General features: G+C 40.1%; 2 protein-coding genes and 1 long non-coding RNA gene across 4 annotated transcripts; 1 reads left to right on the top strand and 2 right to left on the bottom strand.

Moving 5' to 3' along the window:
- The first annotated feature begins 942 nt into the window (after window positions 1-942).
- foxl3 (forkhead box L3) lies at window positions 943-3919 on the top strand. Its single transcript, XM_044338429.1, has 3 exons — window positions 943-1165; window positions 2513-2681; window positions 3020-3919. Exons 1-3 carry the CDS (start codon window positions 1059-1061, stop codon window positions 3488-3490), a joined length of 747 nt encoding a protein of 248 aa, XP_044194364.1. The 5' UTR covers window positions 943-1058; the 3' UTR covers window positions 3491-3919.
- A 2623-nt stretch (window positions 3920-6542) lies between these two features.
- Window positions 6543-8899, bottom strand: LOC122971400. Its single transcript, XR_006399464.1, has 3 exons — window positions 8736-8899; window positions 8218-8346; window positions 6543-6620 (listed from the first exon to the last, which is right to left on the bottom strand). It is a non-coding gene; the product is annotated as an uncharacterized LOC122971400 (long non-coding RNA).
- A 307-nt stretch (window positions 8900-9206) lies between these two features.
- On the bottom strand, window positions 9207-22640 carry tom1l2 (target of myb1 like 2 membrane trafficking protein). 2 transcript variants are annotated; one of them, XM_044338716.1, is made up of 15 exons: window positions 22533-22640; window positions 22053-22137; window positions 21240-21318; window positions 20733-20882; window positions 19438-19572; window positions 19156-19302; window positions 17651-17767; window positions 17375-17508; window positions 17143-17194; window positions 15055-15220; window positions 14747-14873; window positions 14581-14656; window positions 13621-13680; window positions 12382-12418; window positions 9207-12032 (listed from the first exon to the last, which is right to left on the bottom strand). In XM_044338716.1, the coding sequence occupies exons 1-15, from the start codon at window positions 22582-22584 to the stop codon at window positions 11884-11886; spliced, it is 1566 nt and encodes a 521-aa protein (XP_044194651.1). In that variant the 5' UTR covers window positions 22585-22640; the 3' UTR covers window positions 9207-11883. The 2 variants fall into 2 exon arrangements, with proteins under 2 accessions (XP_044194651.1, XP_044194652.1); XM_044338717.1 differs by lacking the exon at window positions 13621-13680.
- Between the last annotated feature and the right edge of the window lie 9 nt (window positions 22641-22649).

Here is a 22649-nt window from a genome sequence, read left to right as displayed (position 1 = left end):
GTCAAAATGTAAAATTAAAGATTTAAAAGATTTAGCACCTTCATTAAAAAAAATAAGATTTCATGTAAAAGAATTTGTCTGAGTTGGACAGAGATGGGGAAACTGACCAGAGACCTTGACTCATTGCTCAACAATGTTCTACAGACCCCAAGGTTGTTGTGGGCAGTTGAAAACATAAATATGAAAAGGGACAAAGTATCCTGCTCAGCCTGCTGAGCCTTTGCGGCCTGTAACAGCTACAGTACGTAGCCCAAAGCAAATTTGTGGTGTTGAAGCCCACTGGCTCTGCTATTATGTATTCCCAATTTGTGAGACTTTATATTTTGACTCTGCACTTCCGAGGCAAACTGCACTAAGTTTATCTAATAACCGAGGGACTAATTGTAGCATTACAGGATTAAAGTTTTAATTGCAAAACATTGGCTATTAAGATAATAAGAATGAAACAGTGCAGGGAATTATAGCAGCTACAGCATTTTTTTTAGAATGATTACTTTCCTTTTTTGAAGGCTATTTAATTATTTAATTGAAGCAAAAGTTTAACTGAAGCACTTTGTTAATGTAAGTTTGAAGCATATTAAGGTTTTGAGAACTTTTATCAACAAGTGGGATAGTCTAGGTTGATTTGAAAGATGAGATGCAGTAAACAAATTGGTGCTGACTTTCCTGTGGAAAAAGTGTGCAGTGCTGGTGCTAAAATAAATATGGACAAGGTGGTCAAACAAACAAAAAAAGCCTGTATTTGAAATTTGAAATTCATGCAGATGGCAAAAGTGGTGCACAAGACCATAAGAGCAGAGTTCAAAGACCTGAGGGAGGTGTTCTTGACTCTTGAGACCTCAAGCCGTTCCTGGAGAGCAGCTGGGATGAGGAGGGGAGAGGGGGGCTGGAGGCAGCCGTCATCAGCAGAGCTCAGAGTGAGTGTCAGCTGGCTGAGCAGAGCATGGTGGCAGAGCAGAGCAGAGCAGCGGGACAGGGTGTTGCTGCTGGGCTTTGGCCAGGAGAGTCACAGGAGCCAAACTGTTCAGAGCACACAACTGACCCCTCAAAGTGTAGATATGTTCGATAACTCTCACTACCCGTTCAACTGTTTTAACTATGATGGAGACGGATACCCTTCTTCTAGCACAGATGAAGAGAAGAAAATGTGCAGACCCGCATACAGGTATGAAGGATTTCAAATTTATCTTTTTTAAAAAAAAATGTATTTGTAACTTTTGCCGAGGTGTCACATCGGTGTATTTACTAGTATGTAAAAGCTTTAAAACAAAAGTGATTATAAGGGAGTTTTACCTATTTCATATTTGGCCTTTAATTTCTATAATTTCATAATAATATCTCCCTTTTAAAATTGTAAAATGAGATTTTTTTCATATGATTTTTACATTATTTTGTCAAAACTTGTCGGTTTGGACAAAACAAAATATAAATATTTTATGTGGCAACCTAGTTCACTTTTACCAGCGGCACTTTTTTCTTTCACTACAGCGCAAACATGATGCACATTCAGAATAATAGCTTTTGAAATATATATATTTTATATATAAAGCGTAGTTGACTCTTTGATTTTGGGCAACATTTACCATCAGAGGTGCACTGTAGATCATTTACTGCTCATTTTTGCATTTTTAAAGATATCATTTCAACTTTATTTCATTGATTTTCAACACAACTTTTATGTGGAAGCATAGTTTATTGTGACCACATGTGTCTGTTTTAACTCTTAAATTAGAAATATAAAAATTTAAAAAAAAATTCCACCATCAATAAGTTAACCTTGATGTTCTGTTTCTTTAACAGCTCAAAAAACATAGTTAACATTGTTTGATACTTGATAACTTTTCCAAATTTTATTAGAATTCCTTATAAAAAGGATTTTGAACTGATGACATGTTTCAGAGTTTCAGAGAAAATCACACGTTAGTCTTTCTCGGGGTTCTAATAGACCCCAGCTTTGAAACATGGATACATTTACATATTCTATATATCTATCCCAGGAGTTTACTTACTTTTTATGCAGCACTACACAAATCCAAAGAAGTCCATTTTGGACTTCTGTTATTGGAGTTTTATAACAGTTCGTTCTAATTGACACAAAACAGAAGTAACATCACTTTATAGGATAAAATACTGACATTTCTTTTTCTGTAAACGACTTTCTGTCAGTCAAAAGGAATATAGATTTGTTCATGCATAGACCATAAAACATATAAAACATTAAAGATTTCCTTATTTGGTGTAGAAACAATGCTTTTATAGATTTTGTCACGTTTATAAAAATGTCAAGACCAGTATGTGGTAAAGAGAAGTGTTGCCATTTCAATTCTTTGCTACATATTGGGTTTCAATAAGGTGAGAATAAAAGAGTAAATATTTAAGGAAAAGAATTATTACTTTTTCAGCAAGCAGCAAGCAGAATATCAGCAACCACAAAGGTTAAAAGTCATGTCGTAGATTTATATATCGTCATTTTTCTTATGTTACCTGATTAAAATGTGTCTTTTTGTGTCAGCTACATCGCTCTGATAGCCATGGCCATCCAGCAGAGCCCTGAGCAGCGGGTCACTCTGTCGGGCATCTACGAGTTCATCATGAAGAGATTCCCATACTATCGCTCCAACCAGAGAGCCTGGCAGAACTCCATCAGACACAACCTCTCCCTCAACAGCTGCTTCATCAAGGTACACCGACACACAGCGCTGTGCGTTGGGAGAGCTGGGAAATATTGTCAGTTTTAACATGATGTCAAAATAATTGTGTGCTTCTTTCAAAGCAAAAGAACTGTCCTTTTATTTAGTATTTCACTTATTGTTAGTTTTCATTTTATTTCTTTTTCTTTTCATAATTTCCCTCTTCATTCTTTAAATATTACAGGAATATAAACAGTAGTAGTGTGTTCTGTTTTTCCTTTCCTCACAGTACTACTATTTTTAGTCGTCTTATTACTGGTAGTAGGAATATTTTGAATAAGTTCTGTTATTATAGGTATATAAGTAAGTATTTTTCCATTGTTCCACAGGTTCCTCGGACAGAAGGCAATGAGAAGGGAAAAGGAAACTACTGGACTTTTGCCACTGGCTGTGAATCCATGCTTGACCTGTTTGAAAACGGCAACTTTCGGCGTCGCCGGCGCAGGAGGAACATGAAAATCGGCCTCCGTGATTCAGGAGAAACCCCTTTCCATCCTTTAGAGAGCCACAGCAATCACCACGTACCCGCAGCCCGGCACCCTGAACCCGACTCCACCCTCTGCCCTCTGAACCCTGAGAGGCCGAGGACGGGCCCCCAGCCAAACCACCTCATCCCAAACCCCAGCCAGGGGAAACCAGAGTCAGAGATCAAGTTTAGCATTGACTACATTCTGTCTACTCCAGATCCACCCCTGCCAGGATTCAGATCCTCGCACGGCCCTGTGCACATAGGACCCACGGGGCCACCCATACACGTTCTGGAGCCCCAACACCTGAACCTACACTTCTGGACTCTGTGAGAGAGAGAGGAGGAGGAGCGGAAAGCAGAGATTGAACTTATTCCTTTAGTAGCGTCTGTGTCTGAAACTGGGAAGTACTGTGAGGACAGAAATTCCCCAAGAGGAAATTTACTGACTTGAAAATGTAACCAAGGAACAAAATAAAGAGGTACAGTATTATATGATGGATTCTAGATGGAAAAAAGTCACTTAAAGAAAGCAACATGCTATCTAAGAATTCATCCAAAAATAAAAAATGTGAACAATACCACATTCATATTGTCATTATACTGTATGTGCAGTGTCTAGTGCTGACATAGACTAGATTTACAGTATTCTCTATATGTATATACACAGGAGCTGTGATGTGTAGATGTCCACTGACACATGCAAGGCTTTAAAAATCTGATTGGGTAAAAAAAAAAAAAGGTAAACTTTTTGAGTTATTGAGTAATCTTCAGTTCAGAAGTTGAGATGGTTTTCTTCATAGAAGAAGAATATATTGAGAATCGTATGGCTTCCCTTGTCGTCTTTCATTCTTTTAGCCAGACTACGCAGCCTGATGAACTGTTTACTGTATTTTTTCAGTCACTTCTACTTGATGGTAGATTTACCTCATCTTATTTTAGTGTGTGTGTCAGGACAAACATCTCTGACAAAGGGTTCATCAATAGAAACTGTCGGATGAAAATTTGAACTTTTCTGTTATTTAAAGGGAACTTCATCAGTATCAACAAAAGATATATATTTTTTAGCTGAAAGGTTTTCTTATTGCTATGATTGTCATAGAATTCTCTTAAAAACATACAGTAGGAGCATGCAACAATGCTCATTTCTTTCTGCAATAACAGAAAACAAAGTTAGACCTTTTTCATGGAGGACATTTTAACATATGACAATAGAAAAAGCACAGGTGTAAACGAACTCCATTCAGCTGTCTCAGTTTTAGGGTCCTGGTATTGCGCATGCTCGCTCACTATCAACATGTGCCATACTACAACCATACTACTTACTAATTCTATACAAAATTTTACTTCTCAATAATCATCATAGTGTACTGTTTTAGCAGTTAAAATAAATCCTTCAACCTTCATTTATCATTTCACACTTGAAAGGATACGGTACTCCAATCTGCCACTTTGGAGTGTCACTGCCAATTGAACATAACAAAGAGAATGTCTTTCTTAAGATTTAATTCTTTTTTTTTTTTCCAATTCCAAATATCTTCTAATTTTTTCAGCTGTGAGGAACTCCTCATTTTCCTTTGAGCACTGCATTATGGGAGAATAGTGTCCATTGACAGCACACTCAAATATCAACCATATTTGCGTGATATCTGGTTGGAATACACTTAATTTTCTCACCTTTAAAGCATGAACATACCTGAAAACCTGCTTAGAGTATGTATGCATTTTGGACTGTCACGGATAATGTTATTAGTGTTTAATAATTTAATGTTATTAGCAACACCTGTGCTTCTCCCTCTATATGACAAGTCGTAATGTCTGCTGTGCAACAGTCTGTCACGACTGCACTCATCTCGTTCACACTGCCCGCATTTAACTAATTTTGTCATTGACCTTTTGAAATCCTGATTGACTGACACTTAAATTCTAATCCAGTCACTCCTCATTATAACGCATTATATATACACTTAAAAGACGCAAAAACAGAGGTCTGGCTAACATTTATTTCCTGTACGAAGGAGATCAATCATGGTGCGCTCTTGTGCTGTTGAAGGGACATTTTTCAATTTAACCTTTATATTATGTCTTGACTACATCGGAGAAGGGTTTCAACACACTTAACATGAGTGGCATTTAATATAGCATAACACTTGCAAGGTGAGGCCGAGATGTGACCCTATTTAAATACAGGGAGGCCCCTGCCTGAGCCTTAACAGCAACACCTTCCCCACCCCACCCCCTACACACACACACACACACACACACACACACACACACACACACACACAAACCCCTGATGCAATTATAATTAAACACACCTTATGCCTCCTTTGCAAATGCCCCTCATCGATCTGTAGGTTTTTAACATTCATACGTGAACTGCCCCCCAGCAAACGTCTGCAGCGGCACAAGCGTTTATGGATCAGCAAGTTTCCATTAACAAAGTTGTTGATGTTGAGTAGCGGGGGCTGCAGCTGCTGCCATGACGCCGTAGATATATTTGGGTAAATTAACTTAGCATAAAGTGCTCCGAGGCTACAGGGGTCTTTTGAGGCAGCTAAAAAGAAAGCAAGGCACCAGTCAGGCCCGAAAAGTCAGTGCACATATTATGTCGCCAGTGAATATGCGAAACTGTAGCTACTGGCACAGTGTCCCAAAGAATGGCCTCTATTAAACGACTAAATGCATTTGTTGTGTTTCCACTTAATCCCTCTACTATCTCCACTTGTTTATAATTGCTTACACGGTAATGTTTCTCATTTACAGAAGTGTGGACAGTTATTTGGTTTGAGACTGATAACTTCATTATGTGTACGCTCAGGGCGAGAAGCGGTGGAATTGCAGGTGGAGGAAATTGGGAAAGCATTGATCTGCGACGTTAATAAAAAGTAAATCATAAACACAAATAGGTCATTTAGTCTCGAGTGCTTTGTGTAGCGATTGGATTTCACTGAGGCTGTGGTGAGGATTGTGGGGATGAAGATAAATATTGGTGTATTGTTTTGTTCTGATGAGAGCGGATCTGTTTAGTGTACGGATGTAATTTACTGAATGGTTTCCTTTTAGCTGTGGTTGGAGGAGGAGATATTGTGCTGGGGTGGGGGTGAGGGGGAGAAAAAAAGAGTATGAATGAACTAAAAGGCTGCGCATTGATATCATTATGAGCTACTAGCTAATGAAGATCAGTGAAATAGCCTGAGGTCTTTGACATACACACAGACATCTCTGCCCTTTGCCATTTGGTGGCCGTGTACGTGTGCATAGCTGCTGCAGGTGCAGCCAGTATCGGCCTGGAATATGCTATTATTTTTAAATGGCTTCAAGTGTGTGTGTGTATGTGTTCGTCAGTAATGAGAAAATCAACACAGCATGTCAATCAATGGCAGTTGGGAGACATGTTTACATTTTATTTGTAGTTGAGATCCTGCAGTGGCTGTGTGGTGGCTGTTGGAAGGATGTCCCTGCTAGGAAAAACAACAGAAGTGGTTGACTGAAGGTGACCAGAAGGGTTTTTAGAAAGAAAATGGAAAACAGGCAGTTTAATAAAGGAAAGGGTTTGACATTCAAATGAAAATATAACTCAGAAATCTGCCAGATATCTGTTTAAATTTGTCAGTTCTCATTTGGTAAACATGCGACTATAACATCAAGGTGTTCAGTCTTTTCTACACTAGAGGGTCACAGTTTGACCTTCTGGCCCATACAGAAGGAGAAAAAACCCACTAAGAAATCTATAAGAGAAAGAAAAAAGACATACAACAAGAACATCTTGCAACTTGTATAATGTAATCTAGTAAAGTAGGCCTCAGATATTACCATATTGGATTAACTCCTCTCTGACAAAGTCCTAATCAAGGGTTTTAAGCTTAAAAAGTGTACTATTTATTTATTGCAGGCCAGGTGTCATTTTGTACACCAGCTGTAAATAAATAGCAGACAGGTGAGGAAATAACAAAATATAATAGTGTCAAATACAAAAAAACATGTCACTGAACTGCTTAACTGTAAATAAAACATTCTGACAGTCCTTGACAGGCAGAAATTACAATTACAGTGTTTGGAATTGACACCTGAACATGAAAAACGTGTCTGTGTTTTATACACTGATTACAAAAAAAAAGAGACATCTCCTCTTGAAATATTTGCAAAAATTCAAATGAAAGGCAACGTTCACAATTCATTAATTGAAACAGTATCAGATATTCTACATGTGTATGAAATATATGCAGAAATCTGTACACACTTCAAATATGGTAACCTAAAAGTAGTCCAAAAAAAAAAAAGGAAAGGAGCTTTCAAATGCAAAATAGTGAGAGAATTTAATATGCTCAATATGTATGCAAAGATGGCGTTTTCTGTGTATTTCATGCCATTTAGTGTCTGTATTCGTGCACATACTGAGCATATTAAATTCTCTCACGGCTCCCTTCCTTTTTTTCTGTGTATCCTCACTGACCTGCTTGGGAACCCTTTTTCCATTGTTTTCCCGTGGACACATAAAAGTAGATACATGCTTAAATGTGTGAATTCCCTTGAATGACCTTAGTATTTACAAATTTGATGAAAACTAGTAACTGTATCAGAACAAACCGTTAAAGCACCCTGAACTTCTGTACATTCATTAGTGGAACATCCCAGAGGTTTACAGCATCACAGAAGCTGTAATAAAAATATCAGTTGTACAAAATAATGAATTATGCTTCGATCGTACTTGTTGATGTTTGCGGTTGAGTTGTATTATGACCATGTTCTGTGTTGCAAAGCAGTTACATTGCACTGTGTCAACATAACATGCAATGCAACTACAATGCACCACAGCTCTGGCCAGAAATTTTCATTCACACTTGATACACTTGGCGGATAGATGATTGTGGGGATTTGTGTGCTTTCTTTGACAGTGGTTATATTTTCTATTGAGCCAAACAGTAGGCTGCTCCTTTAAAGAGGTTACATCAGTGTACTCAGACTTCTAGATGGGTCAAGTTGTTGGGTGGTGATTTTTTTTTTTTCTCACTCGACTTGACCTCTGGCACCACCGTCCAACCACCAGGGTGTGCTAACTGCATGCGGAGAGGGGGAATCACAAACACCAGGGTGGGGTATCACTGTGGGGAATGAGGCCTGAGAGAAACGTGGATCCTCCATATTTCTGTTTCTCCACCATCAATCCTCTAACAATCCAGCAGGCTTCTGCAACAGATGTCATGATGTTAGGGTTAATGTGCCTCTTGTCAAATATGACTATAATGTGTCTAATTTATCTTTGAAAGGGATAACAGTCACAACTAGGCTGTGTTGAATTTAGATTTTGTCCAGATGACTGTGTAACTGCATCATCAGCAGTCACTATCGGCACATGTAGCTCGTTATTGTGGCACGTTGTCTTACAAAGATTAACATCACACAATCTCACACCAACAAGCAGCACATGGTGCTTCAGCTACTGGCAAATTATGATTTGTTTTCTTATTTACCCCCATATTTTAATGTATTTTCCCTCCAGAAATTTAAACATAAACAAATTTCTTAAAAGTCACCGATGATCAGATTTCTAAAAAACCACAAAAGCATCCATTTACCTTTCAAAAGAAACAATCCACCAGCAGCTCTGTTGTGCAATATACTGTAGATTTTAAATGAAGTACTCATGTCAGAACGACACATGTTGAGTCAAACGGGGATCCTGTTGTACTAGTGTGATCCAGTCTGCTGTCCGACACACCCCTCTTTCTTTTTGACCGGGAAAAACGCTCCAGTGACTGAGGCAGAATGTGAGGGGCCATGTTGTGGGATGAGGCGATTCCAGGCGACCAATGGGGAAGCCCCTTGTGTGGGGCCCACGGGCCTCCAGAGAGAGGAGGAGGGAGGGGTGGAGGGTGGTGGACAAGGTAAATGGAGAGGGTTTACTACAGGTCAGCTTCAGCTTATTACCATCTGAACAAGGATCTGGATGATAGATGGTATAGCAAGGAGAGAAAAAGGTTTGATTCCCAAAAGTGTGTACATTATCAATGCAGGACAGCGAAAAAAAACCCCCAAAAAACACAGAATGCGGATCACACACTGCCAATGTTTTATTAAGAGTTCATGCAGAAGTCAAACACAAAGAGAAATGAGAGATGAGGCAACTCAAGGAAAGTAGGGATCACACAGCACAGTCTCCCTTATCAGCATCTCTTTTCATATTATCCAGTGACATACAAAGAAACGCACTGTTCCTCTGCAAAAACAGGTCTGAGATGACTCTCCGGTGTGCTGAGATTCAGTTACAAAATCGCTGACGAGAGCTCACACTGAAACAAACCAGGCTGATCCTGGGCGGTATCAAACAGGATAGTGACAACGTGGATTCTTTAAACACACATTTGGAGGCTTCTTTTTTTCAGTCAACGGAGATAAAAACGATTCTGTTACGCAACGGCTGAAACACGCACACACGCACGCACACACACACACACGCACACACACGTCGAACACTAAAAACAAGGACACAGAAGGAGGAAGGACGTTTTCCTTCATATGTGCAATGTTGATGCTTTGTCAAAAGTGTCAAAAGTAAGTTAATTCTGTCTATTATGTCATGTGCTAGTCAGTCCATAAACTTATGAGTGATCTATGAAAAAATATGTATCCTTCAAGAGAACTGGTGTGATTTTTTTTTTTTTTTTTTTACAGCTACAAATCATCTGTTTGCTCACAATCAGTGATGATCTGCCTTTATATACCCACATAACCAATAAACATAAATACATTAGCCAGCAGCAATGTATAAAACAGAAACTCCATAAACACACACCTTTATGACAACTTCTTCTACCTCCCATTTTCCTTTAGTACAATAAAATGATTTAAAATACTGATCTGAAGAAAGAAAAAAAAACCCAACAACATAGCGCTAAATAAATTATTTCTACACATCTGCTCAAATATTTCCAAACATTTCTCATTAATTACAGCTGGTTAAGTGTTCGTCCTCTAGCCCGATTTACAGTACGAGTTGAAAGGTAATGCGACTGTCAAAGTGCACGCTTGTTTTTAAGCTTGTCGTGATTGTGTAACATGTTGCATTTATTACTGTCAAAGAGTAAAATGTCTCATTTGTAGTGCTGTGTCTGCGGCGAGCTCATTTCTGAAAAACAAATGTCATGCTGAAAGGTCAGGCCTTTTAAGGTGTCAGCGTAAAGAAATAAAGGAGAGCTGCACACAAAAAAAACACAGCTTTTATATAGTGTGACATTGAATTCTCATTATGTCCCTGGATATAAAGATGTGTTAAAGATAGGGCTGGATTATGTATTAAAAATTCAATTATCCAGTCTATTCATATTCTGAGCTTTTTTTTTTTTTTTTTACATCCGCATCCAGAGGAAAGAACAAATTTGGTCCGCAAAACTCAAAACATACAGCACGAGCTACTCAAAACATGAATTAAAACCTACAGTCACTGACTGATGACAGCATGTGTCTCTACAGCTACCTGTGACTCCCTGCCAACTCATTCGACGACACAAAAATATATCTGTATCCGTCTTCAGCATAAAGATGATCACACAAACGAGAATAATTAGACGGTATAGTTCAGCAGATGGAATTAAGACAGACTACAGCAGCTTTAGGCGAATAAAATCTCATCAAAATAATCTCAAGGAATTCATTGTGACCGACTTATCATCAAACAACTGCAGCTGAGTGTGTGAGAGAGAAATCTACAGCGTGAGAGTGCAGATTTAGTGTAAGGTTATTAGTGTGTGCAAGTATGCCAATCGTAAAAGCTAAATTCCCTTCTTCTTCACCTTTTAAAAATGTGTTGTTTTTTTTGTGTAAATGATCAGATGCATACTATTCCCTTTTCATGTGAATAAGCAGCCCGCAGTGAGGTACATCCCTATTGTCAAAGCAGCTGGGAACATGAGCCCGTTCCAAAAACCCTTTTCCAAAAAAAAAAAAAAAAAAATCTACATGAAATCAACATCTCTTTCATACATACGTAGCTTAAATATACACACAGCTTGACATTTGTCATTTACAGATTTACAATTCAACTTAGACTGACTTGCAAAGGGAACGATACAAAACACCAAAACAAATATCCTTGTAACTCAGTCAGCCTGTAGGTTAGCAATTCTGCAATAGCAACCATAATGTGTCAGTTAGGGCTTCTTTAATAGTAAAAACTTAAATAATCAAGGTTGGTAGTGTTAATGCATGCTTTGAGGGCTTGGATTAGAAATGTATATCCTACTTCTGACAAGGCCAGGGGGGGGGGGGGGGGGGGGGGGGGGCCTCTTTTATAAAACTCTACATTGTATTATTAGGATTTAGCTGCAACATGAAGCTCTGCAGTCCACGGACAGGCTGAGGGAGATTTCTTCACACATAAAGAAGAGGGAACAAGCAGGCAGCCTCATTGTCTCTGACACTGGTCATCGTGTGTGGGGAGATCCGTCGTCCGGTGGCGTATCAAAATAGACCATTTGTTGGGTTTTCCCTTTTGTTTAGCGAGAAGTTAACGGAAAACATGAATGATTCCCTTTTTTTTTTGTTGGTTTTTTTTTTTACAAAGGACAGCATGTACAAATCTCTGTAGTGTAACTGAATAGTGTTGTGATGGAGCGGCGATCAGAGCGGAGGTGGATGTGTTTTAAGTGTCATGTCAGTCTGTCCTCGGGTGATGCTGTTCGGTTGGTCGGGTCTTCGGCTGGGGATCGGAGGTCAGAGGTGAAAGGTCTACATGGCAAACAAAGCGTCCTCCGGCCTGTCTGGCTTCTTGCGGTCTGGGGTTCCCTGCGCCGCACCTGGATCGCCACTAGGGGGTGACGGTAGGCTGGGGACCATCTCTGCAGCTTTGGCTCTCTCCTCGAGGAACTTGTCGAACTCTGCAAGAATTGGATGAGATGAGAAAACAAAAAAGGGGGAAGGGGATATGAATTTGAGAGGACAGGTGGTAAAAATGTAGCAAGAAATTGACTTAAGGAAAAAAAGGATGGAATTAAGGTACACTGTGGAATTCTCTTGTAAACAAACAAAAGTAATGTTTACATCCAGTGTTACTCATCAAAACACACTGAGGAACAATCAGGAATGCATTTCCTCCCTCATAAAACATTTGCAAAGCTGATTTTAATTATTTTAAAAGACACAAACAAACCCCACTTGGGTAAACACACCGCTCTATAGCGCTACTAGTGGCCAAAAACTCCACAGGGTACCTTTAAGTCATCTTACCTTCACTTGTCACACCTTCCTCGCCTTCATCTCCTTTCTGTTGAAGAAGAGAGACAAAAGTTCACATCTGGGAGTCGACTCTGCGAAATGTAACACACTGCAAACCACCCCAACCAAGTTAAATTCTTCTAATTCCTGTGCAAACCACCAACAGCAGCACTCTGTACTCACCGGTCAGGTTTTATTATATAACAAGAAGCCACTCGCCTGTCAATACCGTGCAGTTAATAATACACCCATGAATCCACCAGGTATTTCCCAATCAAAACAGATGCATATCACCACTCAATAATCCAACACAGTCTCACACATATTTGTGTAAAATGAGCATGAACTGTTGTAATGCTTTATAATACATGGTGTATACAAAATAAAGATACATTTTGACTTTAGGGTACTGGATACTACCTTAAAGGGGACATGACATTTTTTTTGTGATATTCTGTCATGTATATACTGTTATAATGTCAGATGACTGTGTTAAACATGATAAAAGTTCTAAAACTTGAGGTGAACATACATAAAAATGCTCCCTTAAAGTAATAGTTACTAAGGTTGTTCTAGGGTATGTTCGTGTTGTCCACTCACATATTTCAAATCAGATTTCAGCTTGAACATGTACAGACGTATTTGAGAAGTTTACACTTTGAGTAAACAATGAGAAAAAGATGGGGGCCTTAAAGGGACAGAAGCTAAAACGGCCTGTTTCAGACAGCTGCTGAACTGAGGGGCTGCATAAAGGCCAGTATAAGATAAATAAGAAGTTTTTAAACAGTAATTCATGCAAAGATATTCCACTATATAAACACAGACCTGGAAAAATATGCAAGATATGTCCCCTTTAAAAGTGAATTTAGCTAAAACTAGAAGAGTCTCTTGTTTGCCAGATACAGTCATGTCCACTCTGATGTTTCAGTACCAGAGTATAAGCTGATTATGGACAATTAATACTGTGTCTATATTCCAAACACATATCCGCATTCAAAACCTCATGCTCATTTTCACAAAATGTTGTCATAATATGTCAGTTTGTCCCCACAGCACACTGTTAGTAACTTCAAATTAAACTAGGATAATAAGATGTGATTGATCAAAGAGTGAAGAAACATAATGTGAGAGAAAAATGTTACTTTCTGATTTCAAAAACCATTTTAATACGACATAAGGGATAAAACAGAGTGAAAAGGAAAGGAGAAAGGGGAGAACTTCAGGCAGAAATAAAAATCATGATGGGCTCACCACATCAGTACACAGCCACTCCTCTATGTCATCCATGACAGAGGACTGGCCTCCGACACCCTAGGGGGCAAGCCAGCAGCAAAGCCACAACAGAAAAAAAAAAAAACCCCAGCCCCAAACACAACAGAAAATATGACTTAAATGAACTTCTTCACTGTTAACTCAAATGCAAGTTAAGAATTCAAATAAATAACTGAAATAAGAAGGTGAATCAATGTGTTGGAATGGTATGGCACATCATGCATACGGATGACGGAGACGAGAACCCGCAGTCACACAAAAACACATTTAGCGCATAAAGCCGTGCTGATGGGAATGCTGCGTGATGCTGGTGAAGGTTAGCGAGCATCGTATCTGACGGCGAAAGCAGGAAATTGCTTCATGGAAAAGCAGAAAGTAGTTCACTGTTAAGCTTCATTAATTGGAGAAGAACTGAAACCGAAAACAATCCTCAACAAATAATTAGATAATGTCTGACAGAACAGTCGCACAGCCCGCTGACTGCAAGCATGTTGGGGGGGTGGAGTTTTCAAAATTGTTAAGTGGATGGAAAACAAAGCTTGCTAGCGTTCATTTCCCTACCTGCGTGACAGTTCACTACAACTGACAGGACAAAATCTATGCTAGTCTTGTTAGTGATGCATGAACAAAAGCCAATAATGGTTAAGCAACTAAAAAAAAACAAAAAACATCAAACAAAAGCAATAACTGTGCTGGAAATGTAGCCTGCAGGTTCAATTTTAAGCAAAAATAGCCCAATTTTCAACTGGTTTTCTCTAAGATTAGTAGCATCCAGCAGCACAAGTCAAAGCATGTGAGTAAATGTCTGCTTCATGGTACAGCCTGCTGCACAGCACACATACACACACACACTCCAAATGTTCTCTAAGTGGTTATGAAAACACAGACTCAACATTAAAGCCCACACTGGACATAAAAGCCTGTGTCTCCCAGACTTACCACTCCTGCAGTTGGCTGTAAGACATCCAGAGTGGGAGGAAGGCTACCGGCGGCATGACTGTCCTCTGCTGTAGTGCTGAGACAGGATGGTAAAAAAATGAGATGTTAGAATACCGCTGAAAACAAAGGTGGTTTTGTTTTTCCTTCAGGTCTTATGCGTCCTTACGTCTTCTGTGGTTCAGGCAGAGCTCCGGTCCTGGTTTGGGCGAACACATCGAAGTCATCCTGCGCAGGTGGAGGCTTACAGCTGGACAGAGAGCTCAAGGTACTGCTGACGCTGTCTGCACCCATGTCTGGAGGAAATAAAATACACTTGAAGTTGCAATGCAGATGGACATTTCGTAATCCTATACAGACTTTGCAATTGCGAGGAGAATAATACAGTTCTCTGTAGTCAGTTACAACATGTAATCCCAGAAGAAGAACGCCATTTTTGTGAACACTTGGCTAATATCTGAAGTAGGAGATGCATACCAAGTCCGGCCAGACGGGAGGCCAAGGTGGCCGGAGAGGAGGGCCTCCCTGTGGGGGCTGTGATGTGGTGCAAGCTGGTTGGAGCTGCGTTCTGCATGTTGCTGACCACCGCAGGGGAGCCCGGGCCGAGGTCTATGAGGTTGTCCTCTGTTGCCTCACTCAAGACCTGGTGGAGAAGGAGTGATGAGACACGACTATAGCTCTGCTGTCATGTGGGAGCTAACAGAGGGATATAGGGTTTGTGGCTCATGAGCAGCAAAGCTAATCCTTTTGCAGGGATGGCTAAGGAGAGGCAGGGTTATACAGTATATTTCCTTGAATGTATTTTAAAAAAAAATACAAAATAACAAAAAAAAAACAAGACAAAATGTGTGGTTTAAATTAAAAATAAATAAATAAAGGCATGTGGTAAGAGTGAGAAACTTGTTGGTTAGCTTCAGGAGAGCATGAAAATGTCTGTGATTGTGGATAGAAGGAAATAATGCAACTTTTTGAAAAACTGTTTCTTAAGGGGGTCCAAAGGTTCTACATTAGAGACGTATTTAAGTTTGAAAGGTATTCACTTTTAGAGGAAATGGAGAAATTTCTTGTTAGTTTTATCAGTTACCACAGATGATGGTTGATGGCTATTCATACAGATTTAAAAACTCCCCTTAAGAAGGTAGAAATACAGCAGGGAAGGAGGAGGGAAGATTGAATCTTTTGGCTCTGGAGGAGTTGCTCCATCGAGATTATTTTGCAAATCCCAAACCTCTGACTGTTTGAGATGATGCAAACACAACATGACTGTGATTGTGGGGACACATTCACTTTTAGTGCCATCCTAAACTTGTATCACTGTCATTCTACCTCCAGATTCATCGTGTCATTGGCTGTTTGGGGGGCTGCATAGTCAAAACATGCCATATGGGGTGAAAGATACCGGAGGAGCCACAGCCCATATTATTTAGCCATGTTTCAACAGTCGCTGTGGGGTCAAAATACATCACTGGGTGATACTGGTCATTTACGGAGGCTGATAATATTTTCATACTTGCCTGTCTCAGCTAGCCACAGAAACAGAAAAGAACAGAAAGGAAGAGACAGTGAATACCATTAACATGCCTGTGCAGGGACTCAGTGTAATGGCATGGTAACTATGGGAGATATACTGTGCTCAATTAATATGAAAGCCAACAAAGACGTAAAAATGTTCAAACAGATTCATGCTTTTCATCATTTTTCGGGTATATCTGAGAAAATGTGAATACATGTTATACATAATTAATTAGTGGGAAGAACAAGAAACGGACAAAAGAAACTAAAACTTACTCTCAATCTATATTTGGATATTTTTAGCTCTTTTTTGTTGACTGATCAATTTGAATCATCGCAAGGTAGGGTTGGATTTCACTATCTCTTCAATAAAGAATGACAAACGGAAACCAATCAGAAAACAGTGAGGGGACATCTGTTAGATGATCTGTTAGTCAAAGTAGGATTATAGTAGTTAAATATGTACTGCAAAGACTATGATGTGAAAGCTAGGCTTCCAGCAATGCTGTCAGGTCCCCTTTTGGAGCAGACTGCTTGGCCTGCTCCAAAGCTGTGATTATATTTCATTCTGGCATACACAACATAAGTCCATCTATGAATACAATCAGCTCAATTCCAGTACTGGACAGTTCCCCCTACTGGACAGGACTTCAATGCAACAGGCCTGCTCTGATTGTGTTGTAGAAGGACAAAATCATGTCACCAAATAAATAATATTTGCTTTGTATTTTATGATGTCTTTGTTGGATTTCCATTTAATTTAGCATGAAAATCAGGTAAATCACTGATATATCAAATAACAGATAACAGCTCTTAAAAGACATTGTAAAGCCTGACTAGTAATGTAACATGCAAGTCCACACTACTGACACTGAAAGGGGCAGACGTAAAAGAATGAGTAAATATGAGGAGAAAATAAACATCATGCTGTGGGAAGGTGTGATAGCAGCACTGAAGACGTAGCTCAGAATATTCAGACAGGTAATCCAGGGATTTTAAGTGTGATGTAAACATTGGGTTTTTCACCACCTGAGGTACTAACTGCTGACTCACCCCATTGTTGACACTCTGAGCCGAAGACCTTCCAGACCTAAACCTCTCGTACCTGAGGCAAAGAGAGGACCACACGATAGAACAAAAACTCTTTAGTTTATCTAACCAAATCTGTGCAAACATGCCATGATGTCTGGGTAAAGAAGAGTTTGAATGTGTGTATATTCCCCCCCCCCCCCTAAAGATGAGTTTGCGCCTGGATGTGTATGTTTATTTGTTGGTGTGTTTTGACCTTTCGTAGCGTAAGAAAATGTTATTGAGGTCGTCGTTGACATGCAGCAGCTCCTCAGTCACCGCCTCGTTGGAGACGCAGGAGATGAGCTCAACTATCCTCTGCTGCATGGCTCTGCAAGTCCTGTTCAGCTCCTAACACACACACACACACACACACACACACACACACACACAATGTACACACAGTTCATACAAACATGTATACATAGTGCTCTGAGGTTACTTTAGTCTCTCACACACACACACACAGACTCAAACAAGAGCGGTTCCTTGCCTGTAGTAGCTCGTAGTCTGAAGCGTCCTCCTGTCCTGGGACCATCTCAGTCAACATCTCTGACATCACCTTAGTGTTTCCACGCACAATGTCCAACTCACTGCGCAGCCGGCAAATCTGGACAACAGGGTGATTAATCGACAGTTAGTCTATTATAAGGGCAGCTGGTGTAGAAAATAATCTAATTTGCAGCTGACAGTTTTTGCTCAGGACAGAGATTCACAACCAGGGATTATTGCATTTGCAAGCAGGTACATGGAAACCTCAACTAACTGACTCAACTGAACCTTACCACTGTCTGATTAAGACTCATATAATATTTGTAGTGAAGACTTTGAAGTAATTTAATAAAAAGGTATTAAGTGTATTCTTTGGCAAAATGGAAGTTGTCACTATATTGACATGTATGATTCCAGTGAGTAATTTCCATGTTGTCTTCACTTAGAGACTGTGAAACTTTGTCATAATTAGCATATAAATTCTTAAGTTATGGCCAAAAATGTATTTTGTGAGGTCACAGTGACCTTGACCTTTGACCACCAAATTCTCATCAGTTCATTTTTGAATAAGAGCGGACGTTTGTGCCAGATGTAATGAAATTCCCTCCAGGCGTTCCTGAGATACCGCATTCACGAGAATGGGACGGACGTGAGGTCAGAGTGACCTTGACCTTTAATCTAATCAGTTCATCTTTGAGTCCAAGAGAACATTTTTCCCAAATTTCAAGAAATTCCCTCAAGATGTTCCTGAGATATTGCGCTCACGAGAATGGGACAGACGGACGGACAACATGAAAACTGCCTCCAGCCGCGGCTGTTGCCGGTGCAGAGGCAGTAGTGGATGAATCATTGAAATAGTTAGCTAAAGGTAATTGATTAACACTTGAAATAGTTATCTAAAAGTAATCAATAAACTGTTAAAGTAGTTTTCTAAAAGTAATGGATAAATAATTGAAATGTCCAGGTTCTGCCACTCCCAATAGCAGCAGTACAAATACAATCCAAAACAACCTAAAGACTAACAATTCAATTGTATGAAAAATGTTATATCGATAACCACTTTTATATAATAATAGTGTTTTGATAACATCCAGTTTATAATCCCTTTACATGAACGTATCTGGAACATGATATGTTGTGTCCATGAAGGGGTACTTGAGTTAAACTCAAGTCCACGCCTTTACTTGAAGAGTTTACCAACTTTTATGTAAACAGTGTCACGGCTCTTGTCAATCAGATGTAATTGTCTTTTTAGACAAGTAGCGGTACGTTAGACAAAAAAGGTTGGGAACTGGTTTAGGACATCTTTGCACTATGTATATGTGCAGTGCAGCAGTATATTCAAACTCTAAAGTGTTTAATCATGTGCAGGTACATAAAACACCAGTTTGACTTTATGGCACCAGAAAATGTTGAAGTCTGTCGTTTTCTTAAGGAACTGCACGTTGCATGTATATTTTAATCCAGCTGCTCAGTTTTAGTATTTTAATGGGATTAACATCGTACCTGTTCAGGTGTAGGATTGATGGATCCAGAGGCATGAATGTTGGGGACCTGAGGAGTGGTGTAGGCTGGCAGGACAGCCTGTGGTGTGGGCTGGGAGGTGGTGGTGTATTTATGTAGGGTGGAGTCTCCCTCTGGAACAGATGCCGACTAGAAGCAGCAAAGACAGTGACATTATATAGACCAGAAAATGACAAATTACCCCACAAGGTAGTCAGGTAGGTGTTTGGTCTTTACACAGAAACTTCTGTACACAATGCAGCTGCTTAGTGTGATGCCTCCTACCCGCTGAGGTGTGTGTATAGGCGACAGGGTCTCCAGTTCTGACATGGGGAACTCGATGCCTTTCCTCTTTAGCTCCTCATAGGTTTGGACCACACCTGTGAGGTCCGGACTGCTCCTGAATGCATCAGCCCATGCCTGGAGAAGGCAGAGCAAGAAAAGGGTTAAGAGAAAAGAGAGAGAGAGATTGAAAAAAAAACAAACAAACAATGGGGAGGGCTGACACAGCAAACAAAGCAAAGGATGTAAGGAAAGTAAAAGAGTGCTGTTCTCTGATCATTTCTGTTTGTCTGCCTTGAATACATTTCATCAGGAAACCACAAAGCTCTTGGCTTGTCTCTCTCAGCAGTGGGAAGGCTGAAGCTAGACTGAGCCATTACAGCAACTCAAACACATGACACACTTTTGAAAAACAAGTGCACAGGGACTTTGAGGTTAACTTGCGCTCTTGATCCAAAAGTGTTCTCCTCAGCCAAAACAACTGCATTATTTTGACTGCAGTGTGCCTGAAAACATCAAGGCGATGCTTGAGCCGAGGCTAGTAAGAGCTTGGTTAGAATCCGTATGTATATCTAGGACCACACATTACTTCATCAGCTGAATAAGATCTTGGGTCAACATTACAAATGTGAAGAGGTTTTAAGTTTTATTCAGAAAAACCTGATTCATGAGACTGGTGGTTAGGAAGCTGCACAACACAACCGCAGTCTGTTGCCCAACTGGGTATTTAGCATCCTACTCTGACTGTTGTGTGAAGGGAGTGTTGCTCGATATATTTTCCCCCACACATATTTCCCAGCTGACCTCACTGTCACAAACTTGTTTGTCCAATGACTAGACAAACAAGAAACTATTAGATCCTCCCTTCTCCCTCACAGCTATGCCCCTCTCCTGGATCCATGCTATAGCTGTGGTCACATGGTTTCCCTGGTGGAAATAAGAGCAGCCCACATGAGCCTTGCAGGGTTATCTGAGCTGCGGCAGGTAACGAGAGCTGCTCCTGGCTGAAGCCCTGGAGACACTGTACTTTACCTGAGGCTCCGCCTGGGGATGATGGGTGACCTCCTGGACTGCTGCACAGCCGCAAATGCTGTAATAAACACCTACGCTGCAAACCTCACTTCACCTCTCACTAACTGACTCAATCAAAAACACCACAGGGGCAAAAGCATTGTTGTATAGCATACTGAAAGAATATCTATAGACTCAGTAACGTTCATGGGAATAAGCTTGCAAGATTTATAACACGCACTGACTGCTCTAACAAGATACTTTAGGTGCATGCAGTTGTATCTTACCTGAATCAGGGCGAGTACTTTATCTTGAACGATGGTAGGCGGGTTGTTTTTAGGGGAGATAATTTTAACAAGTACGCCATCTACAAAGTCCCTGCTGGTGACCAGAGCATGAAACCGATGACCACAGTTCTTCACACAAGTCTCCAGGACCTGATAGATGCAAAGAGGAAATTAATGTCAGGTTATGCAAATGCATGGAAAAACTCTGAAATCCTGGTATAGACATGTTATTAAGACTTCTGCAACTGAGCCATGGAATTTGAATTGCAAATTTTCCATAAAGGCACGCAAACAAATTATGTGATAGGATTAGAATCAGTTGTCTGTGAGCAATTCACTCTACATGCGGTAATACTGCATAACATGAGAGGAAAAAAAACATAGTATTTTAGGACAAATGTGAGTCACTCCTCTGATTGTGAAATTAGGAGAACCAGGCTACATGAACCACATTTCCATGACAGTAACAGGTAAATATGTTTGCCCTCCTTGCCCACTTTAACTCACCGTTAAAGCCAGCATCACTTCCCTATAGTTCCTGTTGCCATTCAGCCTCTTCTTGACAGCTCTAATGGCATCCTTTGGCCTGCACACACACACACACACAAGTAAAGGAACATATTACATGAAAAGCACAGCATGCCTACAGCTTTTAAATGGACTGATAAGACCTTCCAAGCAGAACAAACACAATTACCAGGAACTTAATGACTGAGGGCTTTAAGGAGCATTTTAGTTGGCATAGACAGGATGTTGGGCATGAAGCTGAATACCAGGTGCAGCCATTTGTCAATGATTCTCTGACTTTTCACAATGTCTGCACTGACAGTTCTCCTGTAAGGTGGTAATAATTAACGTTTGAATTCTTTGACTACTTCTGACAGATCAAGTCAGCCTCACAGTATGGGTGTATGACACCTTACATCCCCCTGACACAAAAAAAGGAAAAAGAAAAAAGAGTGGAGTCTTTTTATAAACAGCTTTTAGACACAGTACAGACAGCAAGACTTGACCCACCTACACCAGTTTACAACCCACTAATCAAACAAGACCTGGACTTCACACACCAGCTTAAACATTCAGTACAAGGTTACTGGAGCAGTGAGATAAGCAAGGAGGCCTTGCATAAATCCACCTCACACAGCCAGAGCTGGGCTTCTTCTCTCAGTATGACACAGATAAAGAAGGAAGAGGGAAATGAATGACTATCAGTATATCATGCAGCAGCAATGCTTTATGTAAACAGCACAGGAGCAAGGAAGGCAGAATTGAATCAATGCAATTGAGAGAGTTAATCAATAAAATTATATGGATATTCACCCATCCTCTGTTTCATTGATGATGTCACATATTTCCATGTTGAGGGTCCAGTCTTCGCTTTGCAGGGAGCCATCAGTGGCTCTCTCTGAAAGACACACATGTAAGATAGCTAAGAAAATATATAAAATGAAGACGCCTTAGTAAAACACAACCGACTGGAGTTAACAAGAGGACGATGACTGGTGGCTAGCTAACTTAGCTAACGCCATTCATCCTTTAAGCTATACGTAAATGTATTCGTTAACATTTTTTTTTCGTTGAACCGACTATGAAAATGACAGAAAACTACCCTTTTGGTTTGTTAACGGTAACGCCAGCACAATGACAGCAGATGTTACCGTAACTCCTGCTTAGCTAGGCGGCTAACAGTTCAGTGACGTTAGCCTGTAAATGACTTACCGCACGGATTAGATACATTTTCAGTACACATATACACATTATCTGCGCGCAGTGTCGTTTCTGAAATGTCCAGTTACGTACCAATGCAATGCCCCACTGGGGTACTGTAAGGATTTCCCAAAAGGAACTCCATCTTGCTCGACAACAAACAAGTCAGTCCATGGAATTGGGATGATGATGATACATGAGGAAACGTCT

This window comes from Thunnus albacares, chromosome 20 (assembly GCF_914725855.1).
Source record: "Thunnus albacares chromosome 20, fThuAlb1.1, whole genome shotgun sequence".
Classification (NCBI taxonomy): Eukaryota; Metazoa; Chordata; class Actinopteri; order Scombriformes; family Scombridae; genus Thunnus; species Thunnus albacares.
This window is presented reverse-complemented; position numbering and strand designations above follow the sequence as displayed.